Source organism: Trypanosoma grayi (genome assembly GCF_000691245.1).
Source record: "Trypanosoma grayi strain ANR4 Tgr_377_V1, whole genome shotgun sequence".
Lineage (NCBI taxonomy): Eukaryota > Euglenozoa > Kinetoplastea > Trypanosomatida > Trypanosomatidae > Trypanosoma > Trypanosoma grayi.
Window position 1 is genome coordinate 661 of NW_008825996.1, and position 11,812 is coordinate 12,472.

Genomic DNA, 11,812 nt, shown 5'->3' on the forward strand with positions numbered 1-11,812 from the left:
GAAGAGATCGACAGAAGCAACGCGGGGAAGCGAGGAGGAAACGTTGCAGAGAGGAAGAAAATGTCTATGGGCTTCTTCGGTGCGCGTCTGGGTTGTGGAATGCTGAGTTTTTTTTCCTATTTCTTCTTTTTTCTTCGTTTTCTTCTTCCCTCTTCGTTGAGAAAAAAAATGTGAGAGCATCCATTTCTTTTATCACGACTACCAGCGCGACATGATATAACGGCAAGCAACACGAGAACTTGCTACGTGCGGCCCCTTCTGGGTTCGCCGACTGCTGTCAATGTATCTGCACCTGACGTTCTCTATGCGTGTGCCGTCTTATCATTGTGTCTGTGTGCCGCTTTTCTTTCCCCCTTTGCTAGCTGTGTGTTGTGGCTGCAGGTGATTGATTTTAGGGGAGGAGGGGGTAGCGGTATCTTGGTGTACTGTTCTTCACCACAGCGCCTGGCAATGCATAAAGGCGGGCGCGCGGGTTTCGTTAAATACGCCACATCCTCCAGCAGTAGTGATGGCAACAGCAACACCAACAACAAAAATGGCACCGCACACAATTACAGCCCTCAACTGGCACAGCGAGCAGCTGTGACATCTGAGGCTGCTGAAGAAACAAACACATCCTTGATGGTTTCTGCTATTGGTTCTGTTCCTCCTCCGTTCTCCCCACATACAGTGCAGCAGGAGGGGGCGTGTGTGGCGCCAGAGATCTCTACATTGCCTGCTGGTGGATTTCCTGTGTACGAGGGTGCCACGAAGGCCGTGACGCAACTGACTTCCCATGAAGCAGATCCGTCTCCTAGACGCTTCTTACCGGTGCCAGTGGCATCATCATCGTCAGCAGGTGGAATAGGAAGGGGAGATGAGCTTAGAATCGGCACAAAGGTGATTTTTCAGCGACCCGCAACGACAACATCTGGCGACCGCTCTTCCATGGCATGGGAGCTGGGGAAAATAGTGGAGGTGATGTCAGCTTATGGTGGCGGGGGAGATGATAAAGCTTGCGCCAGTGCGGAGAGCGATAACGATGTTGTTATTTTGGAGGAGTTGGCCACTGGGACGTGCTGTAGGGGGCGGGTCCGAACCACACGTAAGAATGTCTGGCGTTACACCTATGAGGGTTCATCGTTTGACCTGAACGACCTCACTACTCTACCGGACCCCAGTGACGCTGCTGTGTTGTATTCTTTGCGGCAACGCTATTTTGAGGGACTACACTACACCTTTGTTGGTCGGATGCTGTTGGCTGTGAACCCTTACCAACGCTCTGTTTATCCCCCACATGCCCCCCACCCAAGACACGTGGCGGAGGCTGCCAGGGAGGCTCTTCGTGGACAAGGCTGTATCAGCTGCAGTAACGAGAATGGCTACAACGGCACTGAAGGTGATGCTGGCAACGGTGACTATGCAAAGCTAAAAGGGGCGGCTCCCACGGCACTGCAACGCCCGGTGGCTGTTATTGTGACTGGAGAGAGCGGAGCGGGGAAGACTGAGACGGCGAAGCTTGTCCTCCACCACTTCCTCAGACACGTGGGTGGTGAGGGGACCCACCTACCACCTGACACACATGAAGCAGCGGAGGCCACGCCAAAACGCATTCTTCGTATCCTTGACGCGGCGAATTGCCTCCTCGAGTCTTTTGGTAACGCGTCGACACCCCTTAATAGCAATTCTTCTCGCTTTGCCAAGTGCGTCACAACCTTTTTGGACCCTCGCTCCACTGAGGGTGTTGGCGCCCATGTCGAATGCTACCTCTTGGAAGTGTCGCGTCTGACTGCACGATCGCTAGATGAGTCGACGTTCCATATCTTCACCATGCTCTTTGACGAAACACACGGCCTGACATCAGAGGAGCAAAGCCGCTTTGACGTTTGGGACCCCTCTCTTTTTCGCGCCATGCTGTCCGACGTGGCAGGCTTGTACCTCAGTTCCCCGCCATACACTCTCGCAGAGGTACGTATGGCGCTGCAATCCCTCGGCTTCGACGGGGGTACAGTAGATGCTATCTTACGGGTACTGTGTGGCATTCTGCATATTCTGAACATAGAATTTACAGCACCTGATTTGTTTGCTCCCGCGTCTATCACATCAGGGTCGATGCCTGCGTGCACCAAGGCGGCTGCACTACTCGGATTCCCTCCCACGGAAGCGCACACTTCGCTGGAGGCTATGCTGATAACAGTACGGCTTGGACAGGATGTTCGTCAGCTGCACACTGCGGCAGCAGAGGCGGCGCGGGACTCAGTCGCGAAACACCTTTACGAGTCGTTGTTTCGGTACATTCTGCGTGGCATCAACGACGCACTGGCTCCAGCGGATGCGGGTGCGGCAAACTACACCCGCTTCTCCATCCTGGACATATTCGGCTTTGAGGTGAAGGATGCGAGTTGTGGTAACAACGATCTGGAGCAGCTTCTGATCAATTATGCAAACGAGACAGTGCAACGCTTGTATGAGGAGTCCACTTTTGACAGTCTCCTTGCAGAGTCGGCACGCGAAGGTGTGCAGCTCGACATACCGGCCAACGAAAACTGTGAGCGAAAAGCTGCTTTTGACCTTTTCGTACGGCGCCCGCAGGGCGTGCTGAACATCATTAATGACGACAGCCTTCTTGCTCAGCGGTCACGCCAGGAAAGCGGCACAAACCTCGCTGCGCTCCTAGCGGACCTTAAGCAGGTCTTCCCTGGTTTGGTAAAGCCACACCAAACAGACCCTTCTAAGGTGTGCGTGGAACACTACTGTGCTAGTGTGGTGTACGAAACTAGAAATATGTCTGCAAAGAACCGACTGTCTACATCCGCTGCCTCTATATGTGCCACAAGCTCGGATACATTCGTTCTTGAGGTTTGCGACGCCTTTTTGGCTAGTCCTACTCTAAAACAGCAGCCGCAATCACCGTTTTCTGATGATAGTGCAAAGTTGCTTGCGGCGAGGTCGCGTGCCACGACACTGATTGCACAGTTTCGTTCTCAAATGGAGATGCTTGTGGCGCAGCTAAAGGCGTCTAGACTCTTTTGGATTCGTTGCATTAAGCCAAATATTCATAAAAGCCCACATGAGTTTGATTGTGCATTCGTCCTTTCACAGCTCCAGCATAGCGCCGTGTTGAGGTCACTGATGCTGTTTGGGAAGGGTTACTGCCACAGCTTGGGCTATCAGGACTTTGTGCGAAAGTACCTTTCCCTTGCGGTGCGGGGTTATTGCTGTGATGCGCCTGATCGCGGCGGCTCCAGCAAGGGTGTTTCATTTTCTTCTTCGCATGGGACATACACAAAGCCTCGGTTGCGCCACTCTGTGGATTCTCGGGCTTTCGGGCAGCAGGTCGCATCATTTCACACTGCTGTCTACCGCGCAAGCTTCCGGGAGGCGTGTCTACTCGCAACTCGTTTTGTACCTTGTTGCACCAGCGAGAATCTGCTGCTGGGGGCAAGCAAGGTGTTCGTGCGCCCCGGCACTCTGCGCATGTTGCTCGCGCTGGGTGACGTGGCAAGGGGAAAATCGTCGAAGTGTATCGGGCGGGTGGGGCGTGCCTACATTCAGCGGCGGGAACTTGCCGCGGCTCGGGTATCCCACCTGAAAGAAAGGCGTCTTGCAGCAATCAGAGAGCGCATCGCGCGAGAGATGCCTGAGCGAGAGAAGATTGAGCGTGAGCGGGAATCCATGCTGACACGAGTAGCGGAAGGGCGGGCGGAGGAGCTGGCAGTTTTTTCGCGTCAGGCGATGAAGTCCTCAAAACGTGTAGGAAGCCATTGGAAAAATGCGATGGAGCTGCTGGTGTCCGAGCTCACCAACGCATTTGGAGAGATGTCCTCGTACGAAGCAGCGCGTATGCAGAAGGAGAAGGAAGTGCGCGATGAGGCTGCGATGCTGGAGATGTACAGAGCACAGGCGCGAAATGTCGTTGAAGAAAAGCGGCGACAGCGTGAGACGGTGCGCCGCCGTCAACTCGAGGCCCAACAGAAAAAGCGACAGGAGGGCGCCAAGGATTCCCGTCGCAGTTGCGCGGATATCGACGCCGAGCGTGCAGCGGTGATACAGGAGGAAATCATCAAGGCACGACAGTTGCAGATGCGTGTGGAGGAGGAGATTCTGGTGGAGCGGCGACAACGTACCTTGCAGCTCAAGGAGCGCAAAGAGGCGAGACAGGTACGCTTGCATCTTGACCGGCAACAAAGACGCATAGCCGACCAGGTTCGTCTAAAAGGTGAAATGAAACAGCGGCACCTTGCATCACAGCGGTACTTGCAGATGCAGTCGCTTCCCTGCTCGGAGGAGGTAAGCCTAGATGTCAGTGGGGCGGACCGAAGTACCAAGAACGGCGTGAAGAAAAATAATACGGTAAATGGTCTTGTGATATCTCCTCGCTCAAAGGCGAGCCGAACAGCATCGCGTGCGTCGGGACTTCTTCCGATTCAACAAGAGGGAACATTCAGCACCAGCAGCAGCAGGGATGGTCACGATGCGAAGGTGGAATGGGTGGTTCAAAAAGACATGATGGCTCTTTGGGAATCGCTGCACGATGGGCAGGGTCGCTGAGCAATGGTGCCTGGGGCGCTCCGTAGCTTGTGTATTTTTTTTGTGGGTTGCACTTGTTTGTGTTTGTGTCTGTGTCTGTGAGAATGCCGAATAAGGGGGCGGGCAGCAGGTAACTTCTTTTGTTGCTTTAGTCAGTGCTATTCTTTGATGAAACGAATGCAATCATCCTGTCCTCCATCTACCTTTTTTCTTAACTGAGTGGTGTGCAATTCGCTCTCTCTATATAAATATGCATATGTATATATGTATGTATCTTTTTTCCGTTATTTTTTTCCCCATTTGAAAGCGCGATTGTCCTTAGGAGGGGGATAGACTAAGAATATCGCAGTCAAAGCGTCATTGGCGGTGTGGTAGCTGCTGTTTCCTTCTAGCATCAGGGGCTTCATTAGTAGTGGGTGCCATGTCAGTAGAGAGATCTTTTGGGCGGGTGAGAATGAGATACCGAGACGAACAAGGTTCATTCACCTCCGCTCGTCTTCATGGCCCACTGCTGGTTGGCGTCTTGTTGTTGCTTTGCCTAGCGGTCGTCAACGTCACTGCCGTTGCTGCTGCGCAGGGGAGCACATGTGACCCTGTCGAGGGATATTACTTGCGGAACGGAGAGGACTATCGTGGACATGTGAATGTAACGGAAAACGGGATTCCATGCCAAAATTGGGCGGAGCAGCGCCCACACAAGCACGACACCATCGTGCCGAACCCACTGAACGGTGTGGGAAACCATAACTACTGCCGCAATCCAAGCGGCCTGGATCGACCAGGCTGCCTCACGACAAACCCCTCTGTTCGATACCAATTCTGTAGAATCGGCCCTCCATGCAACAGTACCCCAATAGAACCCGTCCTGTATTACGAACCGAAGTCCGGAACCCGATTGCAGGTGGGTCAGCCCATCACTATCACATGTTTTCCGCGCCCTTGTAGTATACATTACACGCTGGACGGCACACCCCCTAACACCGAATTTGGGACGCTGTACTCCCGCCCTTTTGTCTTAACGAAAAATACAACTGTAAAGGCAATTGCGCTCTTCGCGTCGAACCGGACGCTGAGCCGACAGGCGTTTTATTCTGTTCCACCACCTCCACCCGAAAGAAAGGCGTACTTCAGCCCCCCATCTACTGTAACGTACCGCGGTCCTGTACTGGTTGTGGTTAAAGGTTTAAAGAAGAATAATACCGTGCTCATATTCAAAAATTCAGAACTACGGGGTACACCCTATGAAGGACCGTTTTGGCTGAATGAGACTACAAACTTGACCGCTGTACTGGATGAACAGACGACCATCCATGCCAGCTATACGATTCTTGCGACAGGAGCACAAGTGGAATTGTACCCTGTGTCGGGCCGATATATTGGGGGTGCTTCGTGTCTCGTCTATCAGCCAACTCCCAACGCAAGCTACGCGGTGTCTATAAACGAGACCCAATGGGAACCACTTGACGGTATGGTCTTTGTGGTGGACAGTGTGGGCACAACTTCGGTGGCTGTGAAGGCCACCTACCTCGGTGGCGTGGAATCGATTGCGTGGCGGACGTACGAAGTCGTCGAGGCTATACCACCGGTGCTAACTCCTGTAGCCGCTGTTGTCTACACCCGCCCCATCCGCGTGACGTGTGCAGATCCGGTGGGCCGACCGCTTGCTGTCGGTGTCTTGAGCGATGAAGAGCTGCTGCTTTCTGTTCGCCTCAACACACCTGGCCAATTTACCGTGAACTGTAGTTATGTAGACGATCTTCACCGGACACAAAATACCATTGCGGTGTACAAGCTTCAGCCAGTTCCCCTTCCGATGCCGAAGCTGCTGCCGGAATGTGGGCATCATTTTCCCATGACACCTATAGTGCTGACGGCAGCTATTGTTCCGCCGCCCGACGCGGAGAGTGAAGAGGACCTGTCGCGACTGAGCGTGAGTGCGACCGTGACGAACGCCAGGCTGCGCCCTCTTCCAGAGGGCAGTTCTTTCGTTCTTGAAGCCGAGCAAAGTGTACCTGTTAACGTGTCTGTGGCTCTCTCGACACGATCCTCGCATCCGTTAGAGGGTGAAAGCGAGATACTAATCTGTCGCTACGAGATATCGCCCCTTGGATCCTTGGCGACTCCATGGTTTGTGGGCCGCCCGACATGTGGCAATCCGACAGGGTGCACCGATACAGTGGCGCGTCAACTTGCCTCCTGTATGTCATTTTACACCACGGCGCTCATCCAAAGCACGATGGTTGGACCCTTTATGATGATAAGGGTGGCTCGTCTGCCCATTTCCTTACAGATGGAGTATTATACCCGTGTAGGGAAATGCCTGCTTGACGCGTCGCTAAGTGATGTTCGTAATGAGACAAGTGGATCGATACAGTTGGCACATCGGTGGTATGTAAGCTCGCCCTCTTCGTCGTCAGATTTCATGACAGGTGTGCAGGTGATGCTAGTGGTGGAAGGCTGGGGGCTCGATGCGTGCGAACTCTACCTCGTACGGCGCGAGCACAGTTGCGACGATATCGGAGTGAACCACGTTGATCGAAGCACCATGGACACCTACTCGGAGCAACTAACGTTTATTGTTGACACCCCTGGGAGCTACAAGTTGTGTGCTGCTGTGAATGGTGCGATATACGCGGTGCCGTCGCCTGGTCTCCTCGTCGTGAGGCCCCGACCATCGCCGCTGCTGCAGCCCACGCCGTGTGGCGGACGCTCAGAGGGCCCCATCGCCGTGCTGGCCGACGTGGCACCGCGAAGTGTATACCCGGATGCCTTCACGTCGATCGACACCGGTGCGTGGTACAAAATAGCAGCAGGCACCGTGGTTCGCCTTGATCGTCTGACGGCGACGAAACCGTCGGTGACTGTGGCTTTGTCACCTGGCCAGAGGTGCGGTGCCTCAATGACATGTGTGTTCTACGCCCCGCAAGGTGACGCGCCGAGGTGGTTGACGTACAAGTGGACCATTGCTTCTGTGCGTGGGAGCGTCAATTACGTTTTGCTTGCTGTGAACGGCACCTTCTCCGGTGACGCTCGTGTAGAGTTTCGTGCTTATAGCCTGCGACAAAACGTCACGAACACCCTTTTCTTCGGAAGAGTAGCGACAGCATCAAGATCTGGAGTGATGAGTCGCAGTTATGGCAACAAATCAATGGAGGAGTCACTCATCTTCACGTCTTTGGGGACAGCAGTTGACGCCTTTGCTGTGGCTGACGGTCTACTTCCACTCACTGGTAGCGCCGACGAGTATCCGTTTTTTTTAATGGTTGTGATCGATGGCGTTTCGGTCAGCGCAGAGCCGTTAGAACTGGCCTTGTCACCGTTGTCTGTAGCGATGCATTCCTGCCCAAATTGTACTAGTGGCTGGTGCTTCGCTGATCGTTGTGTCTGCATTGGAAAGGAGAACCGCACCGCATACTTCTGCTCGGGAGTGCCCTCGCCGATGCGGCCGTCCACCTCCAGTTCCACTCACCTGGTGTTCCTCCTCGCCTACATGGCATTGCTGACGATACTGGGGGTAAACGTGGGCATGGCCATCAAGGACGGAACGAGAAAGCGAGCCAGAAAGGAGGCCCTCGGCGTCACTGTGGAGTCGTTGTAGCGGTCCCTGGCTAATCCGTGCATGAGGTGACCACGCGGATCGCCAAAACGTGTGGCTTGAGGAAAGAAGTGGAGGGTCATACAAGAGGGGGAAAAAAAAGGAAAGAACGGGATGCGAACAAAAAAAAAAGAAAAATATGTGACGCATCAAAACAGAGAACGAAAGACCAATGGGTACTACTAGTTGATTGGTTTGCCTGTGGTTTCTTTATTATTTGCCTGCTTTAAGTTTTCCTTCATTCACACCGTCTTGTCGTGCCTGTAGGGTGATGAGAGAAATAGCAGAATGCGGATGCTGGAGTGCAGGCATGCTGTGAGGCGGCGCCGCACACTCGTGGCGGTGCTGCTCGCTGTTCACATCGGCGCCGCCGTGTTTTTGATGCACACCAGCACGGATGACGCCGTCCCACAGCCCGTCCTTCAGGGAGAGGGTCAAGAAGGACTGGTTGGTGGAACGGGCCGCGGCATGCAGCTTCTGGAGGGCCGCCGCCGTTCGTCAGACCCATTAGTCACGGGGGACGGCTTCCGATCGGCATGCCACCTCGTGTTCGATGATACGTTAAGTTTGCGCGCGCAAAAAGAATTCTTGGCTGAGATCTTGCGGGCTGTGCGTGAGAAGCAAGACGCTCCGTCACCGCCGTCGGCAGTGGTGGTGTCCGTCTTTGTGCAGACGCACTTTATGGATAAGTTCATCGAGTGCTGTCTTCGGCGTGTCCCACGTGCTGACTCGGAGTGGCAGCTGCTTCTGGTGTCACACAACAGCGACGTGTCTGCCCCATTCAACAAGCGGAACCTGTACAACAAGAAGGACGACCATTCTTACACGTATCAGCTGGAGTGGGTCCTTGACAACCCGCGGGTGCGGGCGTGGTACTCCACCAACACCGCCGTCGAGCACCCAAAACTGTGGCCCATCCCTATTGGCATTGAGAACTTCTACAACGCGTATGGGAGACACGTGGATGTATACCGTGAAGCGTTGCAGCGCGTGCAACAGGACAAGAATCAAAAGCTGACAGAAGGCAAAAAACTGTTATTTGTCGCGTTTGGTCTGTCAAGTTATTACAAATATCGTGTGGAGGTTTTGCGCCATGTGAAGAAGGCATTCGCGGCGGACGCATCTAACGTCACATTTGTTCATCGACCAAGTAAACAGAAAGTAGTCACGGCGTCGGATGTCCGTGACTACATGAACACGTTGCGGGAACATCGCTTTGTCTTGGCGCCGCGTGGGAACGGCATGGACACACACCGTCTGTGGGAGGCACTCTACATGGGGAGTGTGCCGATTGTGCAGCGTTCCACAATGGACACGCGTCTTCTCTCAAACCTCCCTGTATTGCTTGTGGATAGCTTCGCCGATGTGACCCCTTCGCTTCTGATGTCGCCGCAGGCATTGGCACTGACGGCGTCGGAGCATTTTACTGGTGTTGCAAGCCGCCTCCTCAGCATGGGGTACTGGCGGCGCGTCATCACAGCGGGCGGTAAAATGCAGTAAGGAATACATGGGTAATGTGCCAGAAGACTACTACTATTTCTGTGTGGATCGCTGGGTGGCTGTTCAGCCAGAGATATTCACATCCTCTATTTCCACATAAACAGGGCTTCATTGAAGTGGGGGTATTATTTCTCGGTTTTTTTTTTGTTGCTCAAGAACTGTGGTGGACTCTTTCGGGGCAGCAGGTTGGGTGGCGACGACACGTTGAGTTGATGAAGTCACATTGTGTGCGTGTGTGTGTGTGCTTGTGTGCCGCTCGCTGCCAAACTTCCCCTTCACCTTCTCTTGCTTGCAAAGGAGGTGATGCCGGCGGCGGCAGCAGATGTCACCGCCCGCAAAGTTCGGGCGTCGCGGAGGAGACGGCGGCGGTGGGTGCGCCGCACTGTGTGGGCTATTATGTGGTGGGCGGGAGCCGTAACACTTGGCAAAGCTCATCTCGACTCTGTTCGAATGTACATCATTGTGTCTGTGTTGCTCGGTATATTTTTATCGCTGAGACGCGTGCGGCAGACAAGCGCTGAAGACGAGGATTCGGATGAGACCCCCTTGAGTGCCTCCGTGGATAACACCACCCATAGCGCGCGCGGTGGCAGTGCTGTTGCTGCAACCGCTCCATATTGCAGCGCCGCCTCCATACAGAGGCAGTGCGCGGCCTTCGCAGTCCTGAAGGCCATTGGAACATCACAGGCTGTTCGGGCCATTCGGGATGAGGATCTTCGGGACCGTATACTCAACTCCCCGCCGGACGCTGTCGTGTGTTGCTGCGGAAGTGGGAAGCGTTTCTCGCGATGTTGTCTCGTGCTACAGGAGGAGTTGCGTCGGTGTGGATTATAATCTGTTTGGTGGGTGAGGACTGGTAATCCCAACACTCTGCATGTGTCTCGTTGCTGTGGATCTCTAATTTGCATCCTCTACTTTCTCCCCTTCTTTTTCTACCTTTGCTTGCTTCGTGTGGTGTATGGAGCCAATGCAGAATGGCGCCCCGGTCCGGTCGTCTATTGCTGCATACAAAGCGCCAGCTGCTGCTGTTGCTGCCGATGTGCCTGGCGCTGGCCGTGGTAGTCTTCCTTGCGCTGGGCACGTGGGAGCTGGTTGTGGACACCGACAGAAGCGCGCTCCTAGTACCTACAGCAGAGAATACCGACACTGATCTGCCGCAGGTTCACCTCGAAGACTGTGCAGCACGTTTCTTTGAAGCGAATTACATGCGTTCGCTGCGGGAGACCTCCATAGCAGAGCGGGACGCCGCACACCTGCGCCACGTCGGCGTCGACCACGTGTACATCATCCACTACACCCCACTGCGGTATCGGCGGGGAAACCTCACAGCAATGCTGCAGATGCATGGCGTAACGGGGGAGTGGGTCACGGGCTTCGACAAGGAGGTACTCAATGAGACCACCGATCACTGTTTTCACTACTTCGATGCGCACAGTCTGACAGGAGCGAAGTCTAGTCGGTACGTCACGTCAGGCTTGTTCCCCAAGCCACTCGGGCCTGCGCAGCGCAGTGTCGTGGTGAAGCACTTCAGCGCCCTCTACGACGCGTACCGCCACAACTACCAGAGGGTCCTTGTCCTCGAGGATGATGTGCTGCTGCGCGCTGGTTTTGTGAGCCGTCTTGGCGAGGTTGTGCGTGATACGCCGCCTGGCTTCGATGCAATTTTTGTTGGTGGGTGCATGCGCTTCTACGCGTGGCGGCGCAAGACCAATTCGGAGCTCATCACGAAGCACATATACCGCAAACAGTCGTCGCGCTGCGCCCATGCGTTTGTTCTATCACAGGCTGGAGTTCGGAAACTGCTCCGGTCGTTGCCGCTCACAGAGCCTATCGATTTCCAGATGAATCTAGCGATGCGGGAGGAGAAGATGACGGTGTATTGGGTGGAGCCCTGGATGTCAGTGCAGGGGCAGTTTGGGGAGGCCACCTGTGTGACCAAGACAGATCTCAAGGATGCCGGTTCTTGTCGCTTTTCAACGTTGCAGCGCTACAGCCAATCATTTGATTTGCGCTACGTGAACGACACCGAGGTCTTGAAGCGCTGGGAAAATGTGCCGGCGTTCCGAAGCGTCCGTTGAGAAATTTTGATTACTTTTTCGTTTGCTGTTTGCATATGTGCCTTTGTGTTTGCATCATGTGGGGGTTTCCGGTATTCCCTGAAGTAGTTTTCTCGCTGGGCTGATATATATATATATATATATATATATA

General features: G+C 54.3%; 5 protein-coding genes across 5 annotated transcripts; all 5 read left to right on the plus strand.

The window, feature by feature from the left end:
- Positions 1-450: 450 nt before the first annotated feature.
- Positions 451-4,530, plus strand: DQ04_03771000 (myosin heavy chain; the record flags this gene model as incomplete). Its single annotated transcript, XM_009313104.1, has 1 exon — positions 451-4,530. One exon carries the CDS (start codon positions 451-453, stop codon positions 4,528-4,530), a length of 4,080 nt encoding a protein of 1,359 aa, XP_009311379.1.
- A 433-nt stretch (positions 4,531-4,963) lies between these two features.
- Positions 4,964-8,107, plus strand: DQ04_03771010 (putative hepatocyte growth factor-like; the record flags this gene model as incomplete). Its single annotated transcript, XM_009313105.1, has 1 exon — positions 4,964-8,107. The coding sequence occupies one exon, from the start codon at positions 4,964-4,966 to the stop codon at positions 8,105-8,107; it is 3,144 nt and encodes a 1,047-aa protein (XP_009311380.1).
- Positions 8,108-8,398: 291 nt separating this feature from the next.
- On the plus strand, positions 8,399-9,604 carry DQ04_03771020 (exostosin; the record flags this gene model as incomplete). The annotated part of the gene is made up of 1 exon (XM_009313106.1): positions 8,399-9,604. The coding sequence occupies one exon, from the start codon at positions 8,399-8,401 to the stop codon at positions 9,602-9,604; it is 1,206 nt and encodes a 401-aa protein (XP_009311381.1).
- A 303-nt stretch (positions 9,605-9,907) lies between these two features.
- Positions 9,908-10,438, plus strand: DQ04_03771030 (hypothetical protein; the record flags this gene model as incomplete). The annotated part of the gene is made up of 1 exon (XM_009313107.1): positions 9,908-10,438. The coding sequence occupies one exon, from the start codon at positions 9,908-9,910 to the stop codon at positions 10,436-10,438; it is 531 nt and encodes a 176-aa protein (XP_009311382.1).
- Positions 10,439-10,578: 140 nt separating this feature from the next.
- On the plus strand, positions 10,579-11,682 carry DQ04_03771040 (hypothetical protein; the record flags this gene model as incomplete). Its single annotated transcript, XM_009313108.1, has 1 exon — positions 10,579-11,682. The coding sequence occupies one exon, from the start codon at positions 10,579-10,581 to the stop codon at positions 11,680-11,682; it is 1,104 nt and encodes a 367-aa protein (XP_009311383.1).
- Between the last annotated feature and the right edge of the window lie 130 nt (positions 11,683-11,812).